Raw genomic sequence first — 24,641 nt, forward strand, 5'->3', positions numbered from 1 at the left:
TTTCCCGAGAGAGGCGCTGCCAAACTCCGAAAATTAGTTCGACCTATTCACCACTAGATGGCAACTTACTTAAAAGAGAAAGTATCAGGTATAAAATATATATATATAAAAATGAAATAATTTATATATACATATATTTGCAAATAGTAACAATAAAAACTTAATAATATATTTTTTTATTTACGTATTTCTACTGACATTATTTAAATAATATAACTCTAGTCTATGATACTTACTTACGAATTACTGCCTAAGTACAAACTTACAATAACTCTAAAAATAACTTCAAGTAACTTATTCCGAGTAAAACAAGCTTTTCATACTTTTCAGTTCGTTTATCAAGAAATATATATTCCGTTTACTCAAATAAGACAAAAATTGTATTTATTATTATAATCATATACATGTGTCAATAAGTAATTAGACAATTGTACGTAGATTTACATTGAGTTTTTCACAATAACCATTCACTATACATACAATGCATGCAGTTATCATAACACTAAACATTTAAGCGTACGTTTCATATACTGTTATTCTTTGGCAAATTTTCAGGATTTTTGGATACAATTACAAAAATATAAATTAAAAAGCAGAAAAATAACACTCAACTTCCTTTACATATTTGTACTATAACGTGTGTTTTCCTTAAAATATAAAACTAAATATTAATATTTCTGAAACCGTTGATAACTATTCTTCGATGACAGGAACATATTTGTTACAACTCATAAAAAATATTTATGTAGTAACCATTATTTATGTTATTTGTAACATAATCATTTAAACAATAAAATCAAATAAAATTGCTCTAAACATTATCAAATTGTGCTAAAACTTTCGACCTTGCTGGTATTATCAAGATGATTCGATCATATTTAAAACATCGCTTAACTGATCCGCGTAATAATCTGGAATTATTAAATTTTTAGTATCCGCATTAGGTGCATTCATGGCATCTACATCGCTTTGCGTTGTAATTCCTGATAATACGAGAAGCGTTTTAAATCCACAACGTTTTCCGAGAAGAATATCAGTGGCTCGACTGAAATGAAACGATTACATTTTGAAGGATCTAATGATTATAACCTTATAAATTAATATAATAATATAATATTTACTTATCACCAATCATAAGCGTTCTTGCTGGATTCAAACCATATTTCTTAGTTATGTATTCGATCAAGAAAGGTTCTGGTTTTCCAACCATTACCGCTGTTCTATCCGACGCTGCTTCCATAGTTTTTATGAAGCAACCAGTCCCTTTATTATTAAATGTAGAAACATTAATATGTATACATTAATTTTTACGATAATCGAATTTAAGCGAGCGTATTCCAACCTGGAAATTTATTAGTGTTCGGCGAAGGTCTTTCTGTATCACAATTTGTGCCTATGAAATGGATATTTGGATCCTTCAAATAAGTAGCAGCTTTTACAAGTTTAGGGAAAGAAAAATATTTATCAAAGCCGACGATTACTGCTCCAACTTCCGGATCTGGCTTGAAATTTGTTACCATTTCCACTTCATCTCCATCCATCACGTCAGGCTACAATAACACAATATATACATTATACAGTCGAAGTACATTAGTTGATAACAAATTGTACAGCTTTTATATAAGGAACTTACTCCAATGCCACAATGTTTAATACCTTCTGCTTCAAGCTCTTTAGTAATACCTACACTACCAACCACATATGCCTTTTTATCAAATTTCTTGTCTTTGAGATACACAGCAGCCAAAAATGATGTACAGACTATTTCATCCTAAAAGAGTATTTTATATAGTAAATATCCCTTCTCATTCCACAAAATAACAGAATATTTACCATTGTTGCAACATATTTAAAACCTTTGCATTTTTCTACAAACTCTGATCTAGTCTTTGTGTTATTATTCGTGATATAAAAGAACTTTTTACCCAGTTCTTTAAATTTATTTACTGTTTCAGGTGACTTTGGTATCACTTCTGTTTCTTTCCAGAGCACGCCTAAGGTTTACTGAGATTAAAACATCATTTATAGCGTTATACATATACATACATAGAATCATTTTCAATTAACTTCTGATTGATTCGCTATGAGAATGGAGGTACAATGTGAAAATAACATAATCTTTGTAATTTTTCATCTATGTCGACTAAATTCACACAAAATAATTACTTACCGTCGCAATCTGATAAAATGACATCAATTGAGTCTATGAAATGTTTGAATTCTTCTTTGGACAATGATGTTATACGTTTTCCTGTCATTTTATGATTACTTACAGACACGATTATTTAAATCAAAATGAAACTAACTTCTAATATGCACACAAAATACACTCTATCCTGCAACTGAGATCTTAAACAGTTTAATACAAAGTAAGTTCTTGGCTGGCAGCCACGTTCATATTTGTTAGGTGACCTTGGTTGTCAGTTACGCAATACGAGGGTATAAATTGTAGCTTTCATTCACAACTATCAATAAATACGATTGATGATAATTGCACTAATGTGGACGATGATAGGGAGGGACTAAACGATTTTTCTTGTCAATTGTGATAATAATAATCTTCCAATTGTTTATTGAGTACTGTTAAAGTACATATGTACATTTGACGTAAATCGAATAATATAACAAAAAAGACATCGTTTCATTATAAGAATAAAAACTCATCGCGTATAAAATACACCTCTTCATATAGTTTTTAGAAAAAAATAGAAATTTTTGTATATACTGGAAAGAAGGTTAAATAACTATTACTATCTGTGCATCTAAATAATTTAAAGGGTGAGACTATTCGCATATTTTCAAACTAAAGTTATTGTATATACTATCGTATGCACTGTCGTGTAATAAATTAATATGTAATGTTTTCGGTACGGAAAATAATAAGTATATATATATATTTAGATTTGTACTTTAATCGACGTTATAAAATTACGTGCGTTTTCGTAGAAAATTCTATTTTATGTAGAAAGTCTTACAAATTTGCTCTTAAATTTGTCTAAATGCGGTAAAAGATCTCCAATTGCGTCGATGTAATAATCAGGCACGAAGGCCTTTTCCTCTGAACACTTTGATTGTTTCCACCTATTGACATCTTGTAAACTGGTAACTCCTGTTAAGACTAATAATGTTTTAAAACCACAACGCGTTCCTAATAATATATCTGAATTATGCCGATCCCCAATCATTAATGTACGTTCAGGATTTATTTTAAACCGTTTTATAAGTAAATCTCCTATATAACGTTCTGGTTTACCAACTACTACAGATTTTCTTTCTGCACAAGTTTCTATACACCGCACCAAACTTCCAGTACCTATCAGAAGAAACTTTTACTTATTACAATTTTAATTAATTATATATAAAATCAAAAATATTGTAAATAATAAGTACCAGGTACAACAACATTATCAGCATGAGGAAATCTTTCATCTGTATTTGTTCCAATAAAGAGTATATTTGGATCATTTAAATATGAAGCTGCCTTTACCATCTTGGGATAACTAAAATGCTCGTCAAAACCAACTATAACTGCGCCTACATCTGGGTCTCTTTCAAATCTGTTGTATGGAACATTAGGAATGACAGGATCTGGTCCTACACCAGTGTAAGAAATACCAACATCTTCCAATTCTTTTCCAATAGCTGCAGTAAAAATGATTATAGTTAGAACACTTGTAATACTCTGTAATACAATGCAAATATGATTCTTGCCTTGGGATCCTATGAGATAAACTTTCCTATTGAAGCCCAAGTCTTTCAAATAACAGGCAGCCAAATTTGATGTGCACAAAATATTTTCCTTGGTTGCTTTGAATTTTAAACGTTTACATTTCTCTACAAATTGTTCTCTAGACTTTGTACTGTTATTAGTCACATAGAAAATCTTTTTACCAAGAGAAAAGAAGGAGCTCATTACTTCTGCAGCATTCTTTAAAGGACTCATGTCCATCCAAAGTACACCTAAAGCATACGATTAGTATCATCTTGGATGTCATTTTTGTGCAGTAATGTATTTGTTGAAAAAAAAACTTACCATCACAATCGGTAAGTACAGTATCAAAAGAATTGAAAAATTGATTGACATCATCGTCGCTGAGTGTTTTAAAATTAGTCGCGGCCATACTAAAAGACATTTCGTTATAATAAAATACACAGCTTATTATACATGTATGTTGTATACATATATACATAGGTTAGTTTTATATCGTTTTATTCAATTTGTTATTTATTTTTTGTTTACTTTTCAATTTAATACTTTTAGACAAATCTAGAATTTTAATATACTTATTCTTTGTATTAATGAAATGCATTACACTCACGTGTTTATCGAGATTGGAGTTTATTATTTGTGTAAAAAATTGTAAACCTTTCTTTTTCCTAATTTTCCACCGTTGCTTAAATAATTTTGATTACGATGTTACAACGAATATGTCGCCTTAGACAGTATTTATGTGAGCAACATCTTAAAACGATTGAAACGTGAATTTTAGACAAACTTTGGAATTCAAAATTTGCAATTTAAATTGTGTAGGCAATAACATGTGATACTTATACAACGACTATTAGATTTATGTAATAGACCAATAAATGTATGTAAACGATTACCATTTCAACTTTAAACGATATCTACATCTGTCGACGTCTGAAAGATTTCTTTAATCAGTCCTTTCAAAGTAGGGGCCCCTCACTCTCCTACTTCCTCTTTAATGTAACTAAAGAAATACACGTGATCAATCGATATCTCCGTTATAAAAAAGATCACTGACACTAAGCACAATGTATGTCTAGTGTCGTGGTCAATTAGTACAGATGAGAGTATGAATACCTGAGAGTATCGCTTGACTGGCGTAAATGTAAAATGTCAAATATAAATATTTCAACCATGAACAAAACGGGCCGTGAAATTTTTCAAAAAATGTATTATAAAATATACCTTAGTTAAGTACATATTCAACTCTACGTACATACGTGAACAATGTCTATGTATAACAACTACGAATGCAATCAGTCTCTGCCTCCGAGTTGACCGCAAACAAAAAAAAAAAAAAAGGATCAAACAATAACGGAAATGAGTAGAGAATCGGTGTTCTTTCGTGATAGTACGAAAGACTTAATTAATAAAAATCGATAACTATAGATCAACCAAACTTTCTGCAGTCGAGAAAGCATGCGCACGCTAAAGTTTGAGCGATATCGTATGTATGTACATTCCTAGATCACACAAAAGTTTTGGAGGTCACACGTTAAAAAGACCGAGCGTTTCGCGACGGTTTCAAAAGTCGCACAGAAGCTCGATCGAACGAATTTAAGACTAAAGTTTCACTCACCCCCGTCGCTCCTGTACTTTCATACAATCAACATGCCGCTCTGATCATTTCGTGAGCATCAAATCGACATCACAACCGCAAATGTGAAAGTTCATGTCCCAACGGAAATGAATCTAGATATCCGTTGACCAAAACAGGTGAAAATATACACATTGACATTCACAGTTGTTAACGCTTGATGACACAAATGTAATGCTTTTACATTCGTACGTTATTTCTTATACGATAAAAGGGCTACACGCAGCAAACCATGAAGCTATCTTTCCGCTACAGTCAACGTTGAGAGTTTTTCAACGCTAATTCGTAACCAATTTTACCACTGGCTACCATGAACCCATGTTCCTCTTTAATATCTTTTCAATTCGAATCGAAATGGCCCTACAGTATCAGTCTTTTGGTTAAAATTTTGTTAATTTCATTAGAAATAGTTGAGCATAACTCTATGAAGTCCGACGTGGCTTATAGTCGAAGTAAAAGATTTTGGCTGCTCGAGACCCATTTCTTTGCCATTTCATTCTATTTCTTTGTGACCTCGAAGGAAAAAAAACAGGCCATCCGAATATCTCGGAAACTATCAATTTTGGAATGTAATTTCATTCTTTTATTAAAAGTATAAATGGGTATTCGGGTGACCTGCTGGTGTTTACTGGGGAAGTGACCTTGAACTATCAAAATCTTTCAACCCGGCTACGGTAAAGACGTATCTACGTTCCACAGCCAACGACTTCTACCAACGCAAATATTATTACAACAAATTACATTTTTCCTGCAAGTAAATATGAACGTGATTCTTATAAATATGCTACCACATCTCTCGGTACATGTAAATATAAACTGTAATATACTTACACTACGTGTTTTAAGAATAATCTTTACTTTAATAAAAATTTGAAATAAACTTAAGGTTTGATTATTGATGTCTCTACGCACTTGCGACTGCTAAATACAAACGTTTTCTATAATTCTATAACTCGCAAAATGGACCTCGTATACTTCCTACTACAGTGAAATCATCATTCATACTTTCCTTATTCGAGAACAAACAATTTATCAAAGAAATAAATAGGAACCAGCCTACGTACAGGGATCATATACAGGGCATAAAATAGATAAAAATTAATTACTTGGTAAATTCATTAAAGATATGACAGTTGAGGTCAGTTTACAAAATTTCAAGGTTAAATACAACAGTAGAACCTCGATACTTGTACACGGATCTCGTTCCTATTTTGACGAGTATAGACGGAACAAGCGGGGTCTTTTGTTTAAGATAGAAATAGATAATTGATAAAAGGCATACCGTTAACTCAATCATATTTTTGTAACAAAACTAAATCATTACTTTCCTTTTCTTCGCATATGCCACTTCAACTACGTTCACAGTTTCCATTAGCAGGGTATCCAATATAGCTACGGTAAGACCATTTTTTACCGCGAGTTCGTCATTATGAAATTTGGTCCACTCGTCCTCTTCAGCCTGGGCCTCTCTAGCCAGCAATTCGTCGACTCTATCTCTTCGTTTCCTACTCCAACGCATCACCATATTTTCTCGTTGTAGTTTCGTTTTGAAGCCAAACAACGTAGCTACCTCTTTGTTAACATATTCATTAAGTTCCTCTACAGTTTTTGGAAGTTTCATCGTGGGTTTTGTTTTTACGTTTGGTTTCGTCCAACTCGGACCTGGTTTCTCATACTCGGCTTGATAAACCTCGGCGATCGTTTCCTTGCACAGATCGAAGAGGAATGTATTGTAAATTCTTCTATCCTTCTTTACAGTCTCATCGTTCTCTTTGGTTAACTCGCAGATCTCAGGAGGAGCTTCTAAACTCATTATGTCTTCTCCAGCTTCTCTCGCTCTGAATATTAGGGTTGTAGCTTTTTCCGTGAATGCTGTTAATTCTTCTATGTTCGAGGGAATCACAGCTGGTGGAGGAGAAGGTGACCCAAGCGACACTGAAATTCGACCGCCACCACCGGGTGGTGTGTAGGGAGGTGGTGGCTTGTTGGGTATTTCTCTAACATAGTAAGATACTTCCTCTGCTTCCAATTTTTTAATCTATTAAAATAAAAAAGTATATACCGTTAAGCAACGATTACACTAGAAGAAATACCGGGAGAACTTATTCTTACCTCTAACTCAATTTGAAGCTGTTCAATGCGAAGCAGTTTTGCTTCCAATTCGGCGACTTCCAAGCCAGGTTGTTCCAACGATGCTATATAAATAAAAATGTGAATTTATAGGGATTCGCGGAAGGCTTTATAATTAATTTATCCAGGAAAAGCAACACGAATCTTTACATTACACTATGAGTCCGCAGTTTACTTCGATTAGGTGCTTTGAGAATTAAAATAAAAAAGTCCAAATATAGATAACAAAATTTTCTCGATGCATTAATAAAATATTATAAAGCTGTGATGAAATTGGACATTCCAAGTAAAATTTGTTGACAATGATAATTTCTTCCTGAAGATACTGAGAGTAAACAGAAGATAAAAATGTTTTACGTATATGTGTTGTGTTGCACAATATTTACAGGCTTTCCTTGTGCATACAGAAATTAATAATTAAAGGTCAAGCACTCATGCGACACCGATTTTTACAAAAATAAAACACAAGTCAATGTTCATTTTATTCAAAGTTTCGTGTTGTATTACCTTTAAGTAATTATTATCTCGACTTTGCTATTCTGAAAATAAACAATACATGGCTATACGAGGCAATGCTTTGCACAAGAATACACAGCCATTATAAAAATCAAAACGTGTCTCTGTAATGTATGTAATATATATGTACAAATAGTGTAATTATCGGTACTCAAAATTACGGAACCAACGTAAAGTAAAATTAACTTAATTAATTGCGTTTAATTAGATTTATGCTTTTAAATATCTATTCAGCGCTAAGTTTAAAAAATTAGTAGAATATTTACAAAATATATCTTAGTAAAATTCAAATCGAACTGTGTCAAAACTGCGCGTTGTTCACCCTTAACTATATTATAACTCAAGTAAAAGTTTACATTATACAAAAATAAAAATGTACCTTTTAACTTGTCGATCATGACTTCTATATCCTTCTCAGATGTAGCAACGATGGGGGTTGCATGGTATGTATTCTTCGAATCGACATTTTGATTTTCCGCGTTAGGATTATTCAATAGATCATCATTTAACACATCGATGTCTAATCTTGAATCATTGGAATCTCTGGGCGAATCCATCTCAATTTCTGATACGCCTTTCGGAGTATCCCTACCTCCACTTGACTCAGAAGATGCATATTGTTCTTGGTTTTCTTTGTCTTCTGTATCATTCAGGGCAACTATCAATTGCACTGATTGATTTGCCTCTTCTGTTGCTACTGTTTTAGATGTCTGGCTTTCCAAATGGTATACATTTTCCATAGACTTGTCATCAACTTTCGAAAGCAAAATGTCATCTTTACCTGAAATCTCTGCTTGTGGTTTTCCACTCTTTTCGGAGATCTGCTTATCGCTTTGAAATTCTTCTTCAACAAGATTCGAACTTGTCAATGATTTTTGTGTAATTTCATCGAGTATTCTCAATACCTCGTCCGATTTTTGTACCGCTTCGTATCTTTCTGGAATAGAAGATGTCTTTTGTATGGGGAGAGTCTTCTGAACTTCACTTTTATCAAAAATTTCTGAAACTTCGAGACTTTCTTCCGAGATATCTTCGTATTCTGGGTCTTTCAAAATGTTAAATGTCTTGTTCGCCGTGTCTTTAGGTGTACTAGGTGTAGTTAATTCAGTATATCTTATTGTTTTGACATTATCTGCACCCTCTATTTTATTATCCGAAGTATCTGTAGGTGAAATGCATATCTTATCGTCCGATATTAATTCCAATTCAGCAACAAAAGCCTGCTTTTCTATGATGTCCAAACCACTTTCAGCTATTTCAATTAAATTATCAAGTTGTTCACCATCGGAACTATCTTGTTCTATTACGGGTGCTAGGAACGCTTCATCTTGCGTTATTTTTGCTTCTGTTTCCGCGATGTCTTCGAATTTATTTGTTTCTACAGGTTGTTCTTCTTCTAGAAATTCTACTTTAGCGTCAATTTCAAGTTCAGATAATAAATCATCTTCCACACTTCCAGGTTCCAATTCTGTTATTATAACTTCCTGCGATTTCGTTTCAATATGATATGTTTCATCATCATCATCATCATCATCATCTTTAATTTCAACGTTTAAATTAACGTCTATAGTAGGTTCGGTATCATCTTTAGCCGCTGTTATGTCTTTGTTAACTTTCTTATCATTATCCAGAGAAATAGTTTCTTCCTCGTTTACTACTGGTTTCATTTCATTTTCTCTGATCTCCGAATGACTCTCTATTTTTTCTTTTATCGAGTTATTATCGATATTCTTTTCAACTTTATCCAATATTTTCGTCACAGAATCATAAATGGCCTTTTGGAAATCATCAGTTTCTATAGTATGCATAGTTTCTTCTTCATTTTCCTCTTTATTGGTATCCGTGGTCGCTATACCCAATATATAATTAATTTTATCGTTGGTTAACTCAACGTGATAATCTGGTACCGTTTCATCACATTTCATTCCATATATATCGATGTTTGTAGATTCATAATCCGGCACAAAAGACGCATCGTTTATGTCGCTACTTACATTCTGTTCTACATTTTGGAATTTCGAATTATCATTCGACCGAGATATATCTTTCATATCCAGGAAATTGCTGAAATCATCGTTAGACAAGTTCAAATTTGGATTTTGAGATTTGTCCAACTCGAAAATAGCAACGTCTTGCTGAGCTTGAAACGAATCAGATATGGTCCAATCATTTTTAGCAAACGGTGATTCAACCGATTTTGAAGAAGTTTCTTCTAATTCTGCAACTTCATCTTGAGTTATCTTGACATCGTTATCATCGGATTCTGTCTTATGTTTATTTATTACTTCTTTAATCTTGACAGTTTTTTCAATTGGACTCAAAGATTGCGGAGAAACTTCTTTTTTCGATAATTCGATTGCACAATCTGCAGCTGTTGTTCGTTTTGTAACATTCTGCGGAAGTTTTTGAGAAATGACGTCGCTATTATGTTCCGACTGACTGTACGTACTAATTGCATTATTTATTATCGAACTATGTTCGTCATCTATTCTTTCTGAAGGCGTTATGGAATTTCTATTTGATTCTAAGACATGCGAGTCAACTATACTTTTTTCAATGTCATCTTCTCGGGGAGTGTACGCTACTTCGGATGCATTTTCCTCTGTATTTATACTTTCTTTATCCTGCGTTGTTCTCGAATAAATTTTAGATACAGATTTTATATCAGTTTCTGCAGAGAGATCGCTCGACGTCTTTCCACTTCTTTCATGTACAATTAATTTGTTGTTCTCGGTTAATGTATTCGAACGATTCGAATCATTCTCGGTAGCTTTAATGTGCTCTGATATTATTGATTTTTCAATCACATTTAAAATCTCCTTACTCCTTGCTTTGTAATCGATTTCTTGATTCGATTTCGAAAGGGATGTATCGTCTTGTGGCATAATAACGGACATAACATTATCAACTTCTTCTACTACACTTTTGCTGTCGTTAAAATGGCTATTTTTCAAGTATTGTAAAACGTCAGAATCAGTCTCCTTACGTTCAAGTTCTGTATCTTTATTTTTTATTGTAAATGTCATATCGTGAATTTCATTGTTTTTGTCAGATTTCAAAAGAATTTCCGATATATCTTTCGAAGTGCTTTTTTCTTCGTTATTTCGCGACTCTTCGGAGGATTTTTTACTGAAGCGTAACATCATTTCCGAAAGTATTTTAAATTCGTTCTCAAGGGAATTTATGTCTTCGTACAAAGTTTTGTTATTTAAACGTAGAAAGTCCAACTTTCGAGAGACGCCAAGCATTTCGTCGGCGCTTTCAGTCTTAATTTCTGCCTTGGAATCGTCAGCGTTAGATTTTTCCGGCGGAATACGGGAGTACTCGGAATCTTGTACTTTGTCAGCATCCGATTGCGAAGAGATACTTTTTGCTCGAGACTGTTCGGAGGCAGTATCAAAATCTGATTTATATTCTCTTAAGTCAGATTGAATGGTAGTATCATTTTTGGAAAGTTTTATTTCCGATTGCGTAGGTATATCTTCGTCAGATTTTGCTGCGCTAATTTCCGTTTCGATATCTTCTGTGATACTGGACCTTTTTCCGTCAGATACAGTTTGTCTGTTTTGCATTTCGTCTAGGTATGCTTTACCTCTGTAAGTAATATGTTTGTCAGATTGAACATCATCGGAAGCAACCGACGATATCGAACCAAGTTTATCGGATTCAGTTTGTTTTGGTATGCACTCATCGAGAATAGTTTCGATACTGCGACCAATAGCACCCGCTCTCGTGGAGCTCAATTTTTCCGAAGTTCGTACATTTCTAGAAGAAGACGGGGTTATTTTCTCAGAATAATTTTTATCATATTTAATTCCAATGTTCTCGTTTCGAAGTAAATTAATGGTTTTCATAGGGTCTCTCGTTGGTCTTTTCGTAGATAACAAATCGGACTCTGATCTAGATCTTAACAAATCGCTATTTTTAAATATATCTTGAATCCTCTTCAGAGGAATTTCAGGTACTTTAAAGTCTGCTAATGATTTCGACTCTATCGCTAACTTATCGCTGTCTTTATTTGTTCCCTTTTTCGATTCCAGCTTTCTACGCATTTCATGAATGGTTGTATCGTATTTCTGTTTGCAAAAGAGGATTTATTTAGCGCGCGAAATGTACCAGCGAATGTATTTCGATGTAATTTTTATACTCACCTTGATTTGATTTAACAAATTAGTTTCCAAAGCTCGAAGCTTTTGCTTCGTCTGCTTCCTGGCTTCTCTCTTCAGACGTGACATTTCTAGGCGCCGTTCTGCCAATCTTTCAGTGAGTAATTCTATTCTTCCTTCGATATCGCTCGTGTCGGATGAGACAGTTGTATCTATAAAGGGACACACACTTCTCTCTGATAGTCATCAGAGTTAAAAAAAATACGTATTTATTTCAAATAAAAACTTGTTCGAAGTTTAATTTATACGCAACGTGGATAACTTTAATTTACCTTGTTGAGAGAAAACATTGGACGTTGTGGTTACAAGTTTAAGTGCAGCTTGTTCCATTCGTGCAACACGATCTTCTTCAGTTCGTAGTTTTGCATGCCAGGCCATCCACTCTTCCACGCAGTTTTTCCGTGATGTAAGTGCGGCTTCGCGTGCATTCAAAATTCTAAACAACGTAACCACGTCTGATATCACGAATACACTTTCCATAATATTTAGATGATCATAAACAAATTAACGTGGCGATTACAGGAACTTGAGATTATTTAGAAAAAAAAATTACTTAATTGCAACGATAAAACCGGACACTCTCCGCTACCGTGAAATACCCCAATAACGGTGGAATGCAGATCGCCGGTGCAGAGAGTCTATTTTTACAATGCTTTGCTTCACGGTGTGAATACACAGTTTATTATTAGATTTCTTACACATGTCTTTAACGATTCGCAATTTTATTAATTTAGCTCGAATGTTACGATGTATTAAAAATAGTTAATAAAATTAGAACGGTGAATAATGTGAAGAATCTAAATAGATAATCGACTATGCATGTACTTACTGTTCAAGTTTCTTTGAAGTTTTCAAATTGTGATCTTGAGATCTCACGACCACGGATTTTGAGTAATTTCGATCGCTCTCCCCGGAACTATGATGAGAAACCGCAAAATTACTGACTTGCGATTTCGTAGACATATTATCCAGATTGTGCGTGCTCTTATCTTGACTATGAAAGGAACTCTCATAGGCTTCGACGCTTTTGTCAAATATTTTTTGACATAATATATTCTCTTTACTCTCGTAATCGTCTATTATATCGGTAAATAATTTAAAGTTCTTATCTTTCGTAGGTTTGGAATGCCTAGTTAAAGTTTGCAGAAAACTCTGGCTTTCGTCGTGATCCATGCTATCCAAAATCCCGTTCTCATCGTTTTTATCGGACTGAATAAATTCCTTCTCCATTCTCGTTCGTTTATTATGATGTTTAATAAACTCTTCCGACATCTGAGAATTGGACTTGGATCGTAATATATTTTCCGTAAGTATGCTAGAAGATGATTTGCTTTTTTGGCATTTTGATGCTTTACGTTTAATATTCGATTTCGATTCGGTACTGTATTGAGTTTTTTTCGACATATCGGTTGGAATTGATTTACTACTTCTTTTAGAACTTTTCGAATGTGTCTGTATAATGTCTTCAGAGACTTGGGATGATTTCGATGTCTTTGATACGGTGTCTTGGCTAACAGAACTTATTTCTTCAGGAACAGTTTCACTGTTCGCGACTGTAACTTTCGATAAAGATTCTCGTTCTCTTGGCGATACTATACTTTGAAAGTGATTATCAGACATATGAGAAGGCTTTGATTTCTTAGACAGTTCTTCTACCAGAGTATCCGATTCTGATTTAGCATGTTCGGAAATGGAATTATTTAAATTCTGTTGCAACAATTCAGAAACATCGGGAGACTTTTCTTTTTCGAAATAATATTTTCCAGGAATACTCATGGAACGAGCCGATATCAATTTTGGATCGACGGAATGTTGATGCGACTTCAATCTTAAATTATCCGCTCTAGGCATCTTTTCCTCGAATTTCCTCGACTTTATTTCATACTTGGATTTGTTCCCATCTTTCTGCAATTTATAAGGACACTTTTCTTGAGACGTATTGCTTTGAACGACTTCGCTAGATTTGTCGAATCTTAAGAAGGACTCGTCAGGCTCTTGGACGAAATCTGTGAATTTACTACTTTTTGGTAGGTCCAATTTAGAGAAGCGTAACTCATTTTCAGACATCTGCATGCGTCCATCTGTCTGAGAACGATCGTGCTGAGACTTATCGGAATCAACTAAAGAACTCATAGAGCTGTTACTTCTTATATCGTAGCCCTTCATCGGACCGGATAATCTTCTCGGTGATTGGCTATCCGCACTTCTTTTCAATTTAGTTAAAATATTTTTAGTGGACATTTGAGGATTGAACATGTTCCTTTGTTTTTGCAACATAAGTTTACGTTCTTGGCTCGCAATTTTATGAAGCTCCTTCAACCTGCTCATCTCATCCTTTTCTTGTTGCAATTTTAAAAGTAAAGCTCTTTGTTTCTTTTTCACAGAGCTAACGCGGCTATCTTGGCCGGTATCCTTTAATGCACGCTTCCGTTCCTCCAACTTTACCAATTTTTTAGTTCGATCATTTAACGTCTTCTCGCGTGACTTAAACAACATCTCGAATTTATCGTATCTCTGTTTTTCATCTTTTATTAATTGTGCAATTTCTAGATCTATATATTTATTAAAAGAACAAGTTATATCTCGAGTGGAAATGCTAATCTCCGTTCCAGTTTCTGTTCGTATAGATGACGTAGTTTCGTGTAAACTTATTTCCGACATTGTTCTTAATTTACTAGGTAACGATATTTCTTCTATTTGATCCAAGTCTTCGAATTGTTCCGCGGAATCCAAAGAAAGTTGAGGAATCTCGCTATCGCCAGCAAATCCTCGTTCGTATGAGACGCCGCAAATCTCAGAACATCTACTTTGTACATTTCGTCGAGTTGAACGTATTTCCGTTTGCGTCGCCATATCGTTTACCGTTTGAGTTTGTACTTCTACTGCTTTAACTACTGGCTTATTCATTTTATGCAGATTATCAAACTCATTTACCGTAGTCGGACTTGTAGGATAATGCGCTTTATCGGTTGTGACATGTTTATGTAATTTACTAATTTCACTACATTGTTCCATGTTGTCGGCGTTTCTTTCACCCGACGATTTAGAGAAATGCGATTTTCCATGATCATTTGATTGACTATGCTGCAATGGTAACTCTTTATCTTGGTCCTGTTTAACATTATATAAACACTTTTCAACATCCATAACCTGCCTCAGCGACTCGTTAAAGGAATCAAGGAGATGGAGCTCTGCTTGAAATTGCATATGTAAAGCAGTTGGATGTAACAGTGGAATGCCTTCTTGATCTGTTTCCGTTTTAATTGTATTATACTTTAAGCACTTGGAATCAGCATCTGTATTACTGTTTTGTATAAATTGTCTTTTTCGCTTAGATCGCGGTAGAAGATTCATCTCGGGTGTTACTAAATCACAAAATTCTTCTGGTTGTTGTCTGCTTTCTTCTCGAAAAGAAATTCTTCTCGGATCGAATAACGCATCCGACAACGCGCTATCGTTTAAATTAGATTCATTACTATTACTATTACTCGATTGCTTGGCTGTAGTAGTAATGCTTTGTGTAAATGATTCTTCTTCATCTTTTTTTGTATTTGTACTAGTGCACTGTGGTAACGAACTGTCCGTATATTTCGAATCGTCGGTAGTTTTATTCGATTTAATTGCGTGAATGTTTTGTATAGCTTTTTCTAAATCTTTGACTTTTATTTGCTGGTTAGAAATAGTACTCGGACTTCGAGTTCGTACGCTTACATTCGAATCCGTTATACTTTCTTTATCTTCAAACTCCTTGGAGTTCGTAACATACGTTTTGCCTTCGGTTTTACTCGTAGACGGTTTTATCTTTTCAGATACCCTTTTGGTTTGCTCTTTGAAAGGTACACTGCTCGATTTTCCTTGAGGCTGACAAGTTACCTTATGTTGCTTTATTTGCAAGTCGTCTTTATATCTGTGATCAAAATTTTCAAACGCATTTCTCGATTCCCGGACTGTTATCTTGTCCGGTAATTTTGAAGAACGCTCCGAAAGCGATTCGTTACTGCAAGTTCTATTCCTAGATTCTAAAGAAGCATCTCTCGATTTCAAAGATCGCGGATTAGTAGACCTATGCCTTTTATCATTATCTTTTTTGATACTAGAAGTAGCTACATTTTTTGATTTTGGTTTTACTAGAACGAAATCGCTATCTTTCGATATGTGAAACGATAATCTGTCGTTTTTTAATTTTGTAGACGATGCAGTTTCATTTGCGTTATCGGGAAAGTCTTTTCTAGAGACACACCGAGGGCTTCTAGATCTTTTGAGGAAATCTTGACCCACTTCATCCTGCTTCGCGAACAAAGATTCTTCTTTCCGAACTCTCTTGGATCTATTCTCTTTCTCTCTGGAGTTTTCTCGAATGTATTCTTTTTTCTTTGACAAATTTGAAGATATAGAAATGTTTGGCACCTTCAACGGTTCTATCTCGCTGGTGACTATCGACGAAACATCCGACGTCGAAAAGTCTAACCGTCGTTGAACTCGTTCGAAACTCTTTGTCGGCTTATCCGCTCTTTCATGAATAAGTTCTTTCGAAGGTGTTTCAAATTTAGGAGACGTTAATTCTCTCGAAGTAGAATTTTCTCTGGTAGCAAAGTCTAATTTCTTCGCCGAGATTTTTAAATCCGGAACTTTTAGCGGTCTTATAAGATCCATTTTCTGTACGATTTCGTGTAAATTCTGAGAGCTATTGGACTTTAATACTGTAACGAACGGATCAGCTACATTTTTCTTATTTGGATCGTGCACTTTTTTGCAGACTTTGGAATTATCATCTAAAGCAAGTTTTCGTTTTACCGCGCTTATAAAGGTAAACGGATACGGTTGGACAGGATGATAAGACAATAAATTTTCTAAGACTTTTAAGTTGAATTGAGTAGAAGGATTAAGTTTGTCTTCGAATATTTGCCTGGCAATATAATCTTGGTGTTGTTGAAATTCAAAATCTTGTTTAATTTGGGCTGCCTGAAATTACATATTGCAAGTATGTTAACATTTAAAATAAATAAATACAGATTACAAACAACAAGTACATCTAAATTTACTTACAGCTGCTGATTTTTCAGCTCGTTGAACAATAACATCTGGATCAGAAAAAAAGACATATTTCTTTCTGTCTTCCTTCTTTAGCGTTCGCTCTGTTTCTTCAGTGTCTTCCTTTTTACAGCTACTCTTCATATTTTCATAATTGGTGCGTATTAATGAATTTAAATTTAACTATCATATACTTGTCCATGTTTATATTTGCAACGAATTCTGCAACTGTAAAGAGAATTTGGATGATCAGGTACACTTTTGAAGAATGTATTTAAATGGATTGAAATAATTGTTCTACAACACAGGGCAAACTATGTTAAGTCCAAAGTTTTGAAATTTATCACAGATATAATAAGTCACTCTACCAATACATTTTTCGTTGCAATTTAAGATGGTATGTGTACAAAATTTAGGCTTAATATACTTGCTTTCTGAGATAAAGATATAAACATTCACAAATTATTGCACATTAGGAACAAAAATCAGAGTAACTGTCACATATTTGATGAAAGGAACTGACTGAATCGTGCATTGCAAAACAATGAAAAATAATTTCTACTTTAATAATATTTATCGATGTATTCAAACTTACGTTCGTACACTTAACGTGCTTCGAAAACAGATGAACGATGAATAAGAAATTCACGAAAATACGGTCGGATGAATTTTACTTATAACCTAATTCGAGACGCCATGTTTCGTCTATTAAGTTTCGTGAAATCAATTTCCTAGCGTACAGCGCAAAATGACGAATGCGTTTTGAAAAATTCGCAAAAAACGTGGTTCAAACGTGTCATACATCGTTCACATTTTCGTAATAACGAACACAATAACCCGTCATAACGGTCATTTGTAAACGACAATCACGTGGTACTCCACTATTTGATACTTGAATAGAATTGGAAACATGGCAACGGTAAAACACGAATGATCGATACCACGGTTAAGGTTAAACCAGTTAAACTGGTACAAGACACGCGTACCAGTAACGCAAGGGATGTAATTGTTTTGTAACGATCAACATAATATTACGCGAAGCTCTACTACTTTGCTTAGCGCGCAAAACTTTTCCAGGAACGATATAAAAAATGATAAACAGTAGGTAACTGTCCATAACATCGAACAGAAATATGTTATGTACTACCTGGAACGGCTCAAATTTTTGCAACTTTGCCAGTCCTGATAACATCGATTTTATGCAACGCGAACAGACTATGAATACAAGAAACGTATCACTCAGTATAACCATGAAGCTTCAATCCACTTTGTGTTAGCCAATCAGAGAAAATGTTTTTGCATCGATCTTTGGAATATGTATGAGGTTTCTCTGGTAAAGAATTGTGTCAAAATTTGATACTCCACGTTACGTTAATCCTTTTAAATTTTAGTGGATATCCATAGACAAAATGACTGTATGTAGTTTGCAATTGTGATAAACGATAACATTGGGTTCATTCCATGAAGACTATTCCGTTCGGAAAGGCTACCGGTCGGTAAACCGCTCTATAAGAATACTAGTGGCGCCATCAGTGGCAAAATGCTCAAGTTTGTAATGAAAATAATTCACGCTATTGCAGCTAGATGGCACCACTAACTAAATGCTTGGTAATTATTACCAAATTAAATAACTATTCATAGAAATGTTAATTGAATTGATATATTGTAGTATTATAAAGCAAAGAATCGTATTAATTATGCAATTTTAAGAAAAATAAAGAATAATTGTCTAAAAGATATCGGTGGCGCTACCTTATGAAAATAGTAGGAACTATTTTCACTAGAAACTTGGGCGTTTTACCACCGATGGTGCTACAGGTACTAAATCCGCTCACTGAGCGGCTCACCGAGCGATGGCCTTTCTGGATGCACCCTATTAATGCTGGTTACGTTCAGTTACGCTGCTTTTAATACCTAATTCATCATATATTTACTATCTCTATCGTTATCAAAGTGAACCCGTGTTTGCCTTAATATTTAGAGAACTGAATTTGTGATATGGAAATGAAGGTGATCTAGAAACAAAACATCGATAAAGGATTAGTGAGTGCATTCACCTGGCAAAGGACAAACGGAATACGATGGAATACTGCATTTGCAGTCGTTATTCTAAGAATTTTTACACGCTATGATAGTATTGGTGTTAATAGTGCATTCAAAGAATTGGGCGCCAAAAGTGTAGTGACACCTGGAATCCACTGTAGCTGCGCGGATTTGTTACGTCGATTATCAGCATTTAAATTAAAAAAACTTCGGGTGAGTGTTCCTACGTATAAGATTCAATGTTTATCGTATACTTTACACGTAAAAGATATCAGAAATATTAGCAAATTATTCGTGTTACGTATTAGTCGCGATGTTAACTATTTACAAGCTCGTATATGTTTGTCGAAGTATACGGAGAAAATTAACGAAGAATTTTTTAACAATCTACCTTCTTGTATTAGCTAGGCATAAGAATGGGTATTATTTACAGTAATAACGCGATGAACTGTCCACTGTAAGCTATAATTATGTCAGGTCTTCTATCAGAACCTATTGTTAAAGTGAGGTTATGGTGTCACACCATCGGGTTTGTTTACCTATCTATGATCGATGAAATTGTACATCTCTTTCTTAGAAATCGATTGTATATCATTATAGTAACTCAATTATAGAAGTCGCGATAGATAGAAACAATTAATTTTTAAATTGTACATCTCGTACTCGTGTTAATATTAAGTATATTATTTCAGATCGCGTATCCTTCGAAAGAAACGAACAGATGAAAGTGTTAGGTATCCATGACCATGGTAGAGTTACCAAGACTTCCGTTGGATATCGCAGTTCCACCAAACATTCTTGCGCGGCGCGATGGGGTTACCGTTTCGCAAGACATCATCGCGACATTCTTTCAGGTAAGCAGAACTAATTATACATATCCTCGCTTGTGAAAATGCGACGATCAGCATTATGGGATGATCGAAATGTTTAATAACAACAAGGTCGGTTTTATTATCGAGACTTGTCGATAGGGTAAGGCGTTAATAAAACACGGTATTCTCGCGATCGATTCGCAGCACGCGTACAGACTAAATATTTGTATAGACTGTAATGTCGGGTGTAATAATTTATGGCAGAAGGAAGTTCGTTTCGCAGCCTTGTATCGAGTCCAACGGAATGTTCTATTGAAAATACGATTCATCATTTCTACGAGCGTTAGGTAATATTCGCGTTAAAATTAGCTCGCCTATTTGCGACGAATGTAATAGGGTCATTTCACGAATCTCTTACTATTCCATACAAAAGTTTCATGTCCTCGTCGAGTTGACCATGATCGAGTACCTACGCGAATTTATCCTCTCGATATGTTGTCCTTCTTATCCTCTGCTCTCCATACTTTCAGGTAGAAGATGCGCTTCAGGTGCGTGAAGTTGGGATCGATATTGCAAGCAACTCCCTGGGCTGTAACATGCCCCTGCGGCAGCCATCGGCTGCACGCGATGATGCTAAAATTAAATTGATATTTACGCCCTTCCACATCTTTCTTCAGGCTCTCTCCCTTTTACGCTCACGAGAGCGCCACCCCCTTTCTCGCTCCCTCCCGCCATATTTTCTTCTGCATTTCACCCCTCTCCCTTGTGTTCCCTTGCGTTCATGTCACTAACCACGTGCCCAGTCTTATCAGTGACGCAACCCCCTGTCGTTCCGGGTGTTGTACGCGTAATCGCTGTGCGTGTATGCATAATAACTGAGACTGGAAATTACGTTCATAAGTCGATTAGAGTTAGGAGTTGTAGTCTTTGAGACCAATCAGTCTTCGTATGGTTGACAGCATACACACTCGACAAGAAAGACAATTTATTATTCAACTTGCTTCCCCTAATTTAGAGGAAAATTCCAAACATCCCAAACGATTCGAATCGCTAGCTTTCGTTTAAATACCCACCCTTTCACCGCACTTTGAACTTTATTCTTTCAGGCTTCCTCCTACTACAACTGTACCTTTATCCCTATCAACGTGCCATGGACTCGTTAGCTTCTTTTAACCACGCTAATCCTTGTTTCGTTGTTTCCAGATAACAGTTCTTTTGTCCCTTCCGCCCTAGCACTGGAGAGCATTGTCACACATCCGTCTTATTCGTACGTTATGGACTCGCAGGGACTGTTACCAAGCATCCCTCATTCTCTACCGGCATAACCAGCCTATGTGTTTCTTATTCCTCGTCTTCTTCCGGTATCCAGTTTCGTTCGGTACAGTCGAACCGAAGAGAGGAAGATCGCGAATGATCTGAAACGGCCCTGAGCGACGCTCCGCTATCGACTATTCGCGGGATCGCGACCCGATTCTCACCCTTGCTTCTTCGGGGATCGCCGTGCTCGCTCGTGAGGGCTCGGGCACTTCTACGCGAGTGTCTCGATCACCTCGGAGTTTCATTGATCTCTTGGAGCGCGGTTGCGCGCAATGGTCGGGAAACGGCGGTGGCACTCGCTTCGACCAATCCCCGCTCGGGATTCCCTGGCTACGCTCGAGTCTCGTGGTCCTCGGGTAGCCGGTCGCCTCTTATTGTTTTCCATCGTGGTTACACTCTGGCACGTTCGTTTGTGCGACGCGTAACGTGGGTTTCAACGTCGGCGTCGCTCGTCGAAAACGGAGGATACGCTGAACAGGGGTGGCCACGAGCGAGGACGACCGGTAGAGACGTGGTTTCCTCGGTGGCAACATTCGAGCGGATCGTACGCCCCCTTCGTGTCGGCGCCGTCACCATGATACCGTACTCCACGTGCTTGTCTTTCGGGGGCCGTCGCGACGCTCGTCGCTGGGTGGTCCTTCACAACGAATCCTCTCCCTACCCGGTGAGTCGCAGAACGAATACGCACGAGCACGCAACCACCCGTCACGTTCGAAAGATGCGTGGTCAAAGCCACTGCTTCTATTCCAAAATCATTTGTACGGTAGTGCGAGCTGAACCCAATCAGAGGGTAGTCGTGTTTCGGAGCCCTGTGTCCGATGCACGACCATCGTCTATGTATAGAGAGTGCTGCTGCGATTCGCGTGCGCATTATGCCTCCGGGTTCGACGAACGACTGCGATCAATCCGATTTTTCGATTCCAGCAGCGATTCAGGGCTAGTGATTGTGCTCGAGATTTTTCTTGGAGAGATTACGATTTTCATCCCGATTTTATCATGATTTTATTTAACCCTTCGCCTTACGATTTACCGTAGGACCGTGCGTGTCATAATCGGGTATAAAGTTTCTTGAGCACTTTCGTACGACGTGTCTAACTCGTGTTTTTCATGTTCGACGCAAATTCTATACGAGCTCGCGTGTTGTCATAGGTTGGAGGGTTGATATAATTTATTAAAAAGAAACAATATCTCAAACCACGATTTTATATCATGTTCAGTTTAGGAGTTATATTTCCTTACAGTTTGGTAATATCACATTTGCTTGGTAAAAGGACGATGACCTTTCTTTAGAACTCTCGATCTTTGTCTGTGATGCTTCTTACGTAATTATAACTAGACTATGAATTTCATGCATCTATGACGTACGATAATATATTCTACGTACATAAAGTATACATAATGTATGTGGAATTTATCCTATTAATATAATATTGTTGCACAGTATGCATTAACGCGTGTCTTGCATTTCGTATTCTTCATTCGAAACGATTTTATTTTCGTGCTAGTTGGTATACCCGAAAAACGGTTCGCATTGATACGCGTCTAAAAACGTTTCCTTGGCAAGATGCACTTTAGTTTATTATTAGTGTATATTAATCATCAACGTCGTGAGTCAGTTTGTTGCGCTCCTCATTATGTAAGCATTGGAAACATGATTAGCTTAACATTCTATCATAGGAGAAACTAGCATTTCTGCAAGACTTAAAACTGGTTTCAGTCTCGCAAGCAAATTAGTTTACACCCACTGACATTACAAAGCCATACGTTACACCATGACACGATCGAAACTAGTCTTCTTTTTTTTTTTTTAACTATTTCGCGAGTACAGGGTACTTTTTTTTGTTTGTCAGATTTTTCTCCTGTTTTTTATCTGCTCGACTCGGTGAAACCATGACAATGAACCAATGATAGGAAAAGAAAGGATTAAAAGTTTTATCGAATGACCTGGTAATCAGATAAGCTTCTCTATGTATATAACAACGGAACGAGCTCAGTCGTTGCAGCTTATTATAAAATTGAATCGATGCCCCTCGTTGAACGTCTTGCGGATGAATTGCACCACTTTATTTCCCTGCAAGGATGTTTATAAACAACAGAGACAGTATCGCAACAAAACGTGCGATTGGGTAGAAAATTCAATCGTTGCAGAAAAATGGAGTCACCCGATCGAATAAGAAGGAATTCTATTTAACCGCTCCCTCCACCTTCGACTTCTCTCGTTGGAATGGTTTTCTTTCGAAACAAAATTTCCTCCCTGCATAAATTCAATTTTCACGCGGAGCAGTCCATTTTCGATTTACCAAGGGATTGTCGAATATCTGAATATCTCAAATATCCTATTACCCAGCGGGAGAAATTCTGTTTTCACGTTCTGGAATGCTTTTTATTATTTTCCGGAATATCTCCTTTGCGAATTGTATCCGGAACACAAAGTAAATGGTTCCGAAGTCTGGTTCTGAAGTACGCAGCTGAGTTCAATTTTCAAATCAAACGAATTTTTGATAAATTAAAAAATAATTCAAAGTTGACAACTACCACAGAGGTTTACACGAATTTAATTCCACGATTGGTAAAACTGCCCTCCACTGTATTATTTTAATTCACGGGAAACATCGCGAGTCTATTTTTACTCCATCGCAAACAAATTAGAAACTATCTGGAAGAAAAGTAGAACGCGTAACGGTAAATACAGCCAGGCATACGTAAGTCGGCATTGCAATTCCAGGAGTTTGCGTAAAATTGATAGCGAGCTAGGTGGGCGGAATATGTATTTGTCTCATGAACTGTGAAGTAGGTAGGTCGAAGGACTACTCAAACAAATTATTTCGAGCTGATTGCTGTTTACGGTTGACATTTCGAATCACGAACAGGGCGCTGTAGGTGTTATCGATTAAACTTTCGTGAGCTTGTTAGGTAACATTTCTATGCACTGTTATTGGCCCTGATATTCCCTGATTAATCCCGCGGTTGCTCAGAATTATCCACCCACCCCGAAATTAAAATCGGTAAAAAGAAAAATATACAGCAAAAGGAAAATAAGTAAAATCTCGAGGCTCCTTTCGAAGCCTTTATTCTACAATGGCAAAGAATTCCAATTCGAACGCATATTTCGAATCCCTTTTGACCTGTGTCGACATCATCGAGTAGGCTTCCAACCTCAAAACGAAGTGGTCGATCTAAATAACTCGTCGAACAGTTATTCAGCACACTCGTGCTATCGCAGCGCGTCAAATTCTTGACCGAATATTTCCTGAACGTTGCTCGATCTATAGATCTTAATG

General features: G+C 36.0%; 3 protein-coding genes across 9 annotated transcripts in view; 1 reads left to right on the forward strand and 2 right to left on the reverse strand.

Moving 5' to 3' along the window:
* Nucleotides 1-367: 367 nt before the first annotated feature.
* Nucleotides 368-4,749, reverse strand: LOC128879412 (glycerol-3-phosphate phosphatase). Of its 3 annotated transcripts, none has more exons than XM_054128529.1 (6): nucleotides 2,171-2,423; nucleotides 1,834-1,994; nucleotides 1,634-1,771; nucleotides 1,343-1,550; nucleotides 1,122-1,263; nucleotides 368-1,045 (listed from the first exon to the last, which is right to left on the reverse strand). In XM_054128529.1, exons 1-6 carry the CDS (start codon nucleotides 2,256-2,258, stop codon nucleotides 859-861), a joined length of 924 nt encoding a protein of 307 aa, XP_053984504.1. In that variant the 5' UTR covers nucleotides 2,259-2,423; the 3' UTR covers nucleotides 368-858. The 3 variants fall into 3 exon arrangements, 1 of the variants encoding a protein (XP_053984504.1); XR_008457627.1 differs by lacking the exons at nucleotides 368-1,045; nucleotides 1,122-1,263; nucleotides 1,343-1,550; nucleotides 1,634-1,771 and adding exons at nucleotides 3,391-3,642; nucleotides 3,712-3,960; nucleotides 4,034-4,122; nucleotides 4,606-4,749 and having other exon boundaries at nucleotides 1,865-2,004; nucleotides 2,171-3,313; XR_008457625.1 differs by lacking the exons at nucleotides 368-1,045; nucleotides 1,122-1,263; nucleotides 1,343-1,550; nucleotides 1,634-1,771 and adding exons at nucleotides 3,391-3,642; nucleotides 3,712-3,960; nucleotides 4,034-4,122; nucleotides 4,320-4,599 and having other exon boundaries at nucleotides 1,865-2,004; nucleotides 2,171-3,313.
* Nucleotides 4,750-4,899: 150 nt separating this feature from the next.
* Nucleotides 4,900-18,608, reverse strand: LOC128879348 (centrosome-associated protein 350-like). Of its 4 annotated transcripts, XR_008457609.1 has the most exons (9): nucleotides 17,784-18,326; nucleotides 17,204-17,416; nucleotides 12,987-17,119; nucleotides 12,430-12,593; nucleotides 12,143-12,333; nucleotides 8,371-12,067; nucleotides 7,983-8,014; nucleotides 7,458-7,540; nucleotides 7,330-7,383 (listed from the first exon to the last, which is right to left on the reverse strand). XR_008457609.1 is itself a non-coding variant. In XM_054128417.1 (8 exons), exons 2-8 carry the CDS (start codon nucleotides 17,330-17,332, stop codon nucleotides 6,658-6,660), a joined length of 9,123 nt encoding a protein of 3,040 aa, XP_053984392.1. In that variant the 5' UTR covers nucleotides 17,333-17,416; nucleotides 18,336-18,608; the 3' UTR covers nucleotides 4,900-6,657. The 4 variants fall into 4 exon arrangements, 3 of the variants coding, with proteins under 3 accessions (XP_053984392.1, XP_053984401.1, XP_053984383.1); XM_054128417.1 differs by lacking the exons at nucleotides 7,983-8,014; nucleotides 17,784-18,326 and adding an exon at nucleotides 18,336-18,608 and having other exon boundaries at nucleotides 4,900-7,383; XM_054128426.1 differs by lacking the exon at nucleotides 7,983-8,014 and having other exon boundaries at nucleotides 4,900-7,383; nucleotides 12,143-12,309.
* Nucleotides 18,609-19,074: 466 nt separating this feature from the next.
* LOC128879363 (cGMP-specific 3',5'-cyclic phosphodiesterase-like) overlaps nucleotides 19,075-24,641 on the forward strand; it is a 67,555-nt gene continuing 61,988 nt past the window's right edge. Inside the window, exons 1-2 of one of the 2 annotated variants that reach the window (XM_054128478.1) lie at nucleotides 19,075-19,444; nucleotides 19,924-20,085. In XM_054128478.1, the coding sequence (XP_053984453.1) occupies nucleotides 19,972-20,085 (114 nt within the window). In that variant the 5' untranslated portion in view covers nucleotides 19,075-19,444; nucleotides 19,924-19,971. Of the gene's footprint in view, nucleotides 19,445-19,475; nucleotides 20,086-24,641 lie in introns of those variants that run through there. The other variant, XM_054128468.1, reaches the window with a different exon arrangement.

The sequence above is a fragment of the Hylaeus volcanicus genome, chromosome 1 (genome assembly GCF_026283585.1).
Source record: "Hylaeus volcanicus isolate JK05 chromosome 1, UHH_iyHylVolc1.0_haploid, whole genome shotgun sequence".
Taxonomy (NCBI): Eukaryota; Metazoa; Arthropoda; class Insecta; order Hymenoptera; family Colletidae; genus Hylaeus; species Hylaeus volcanicus.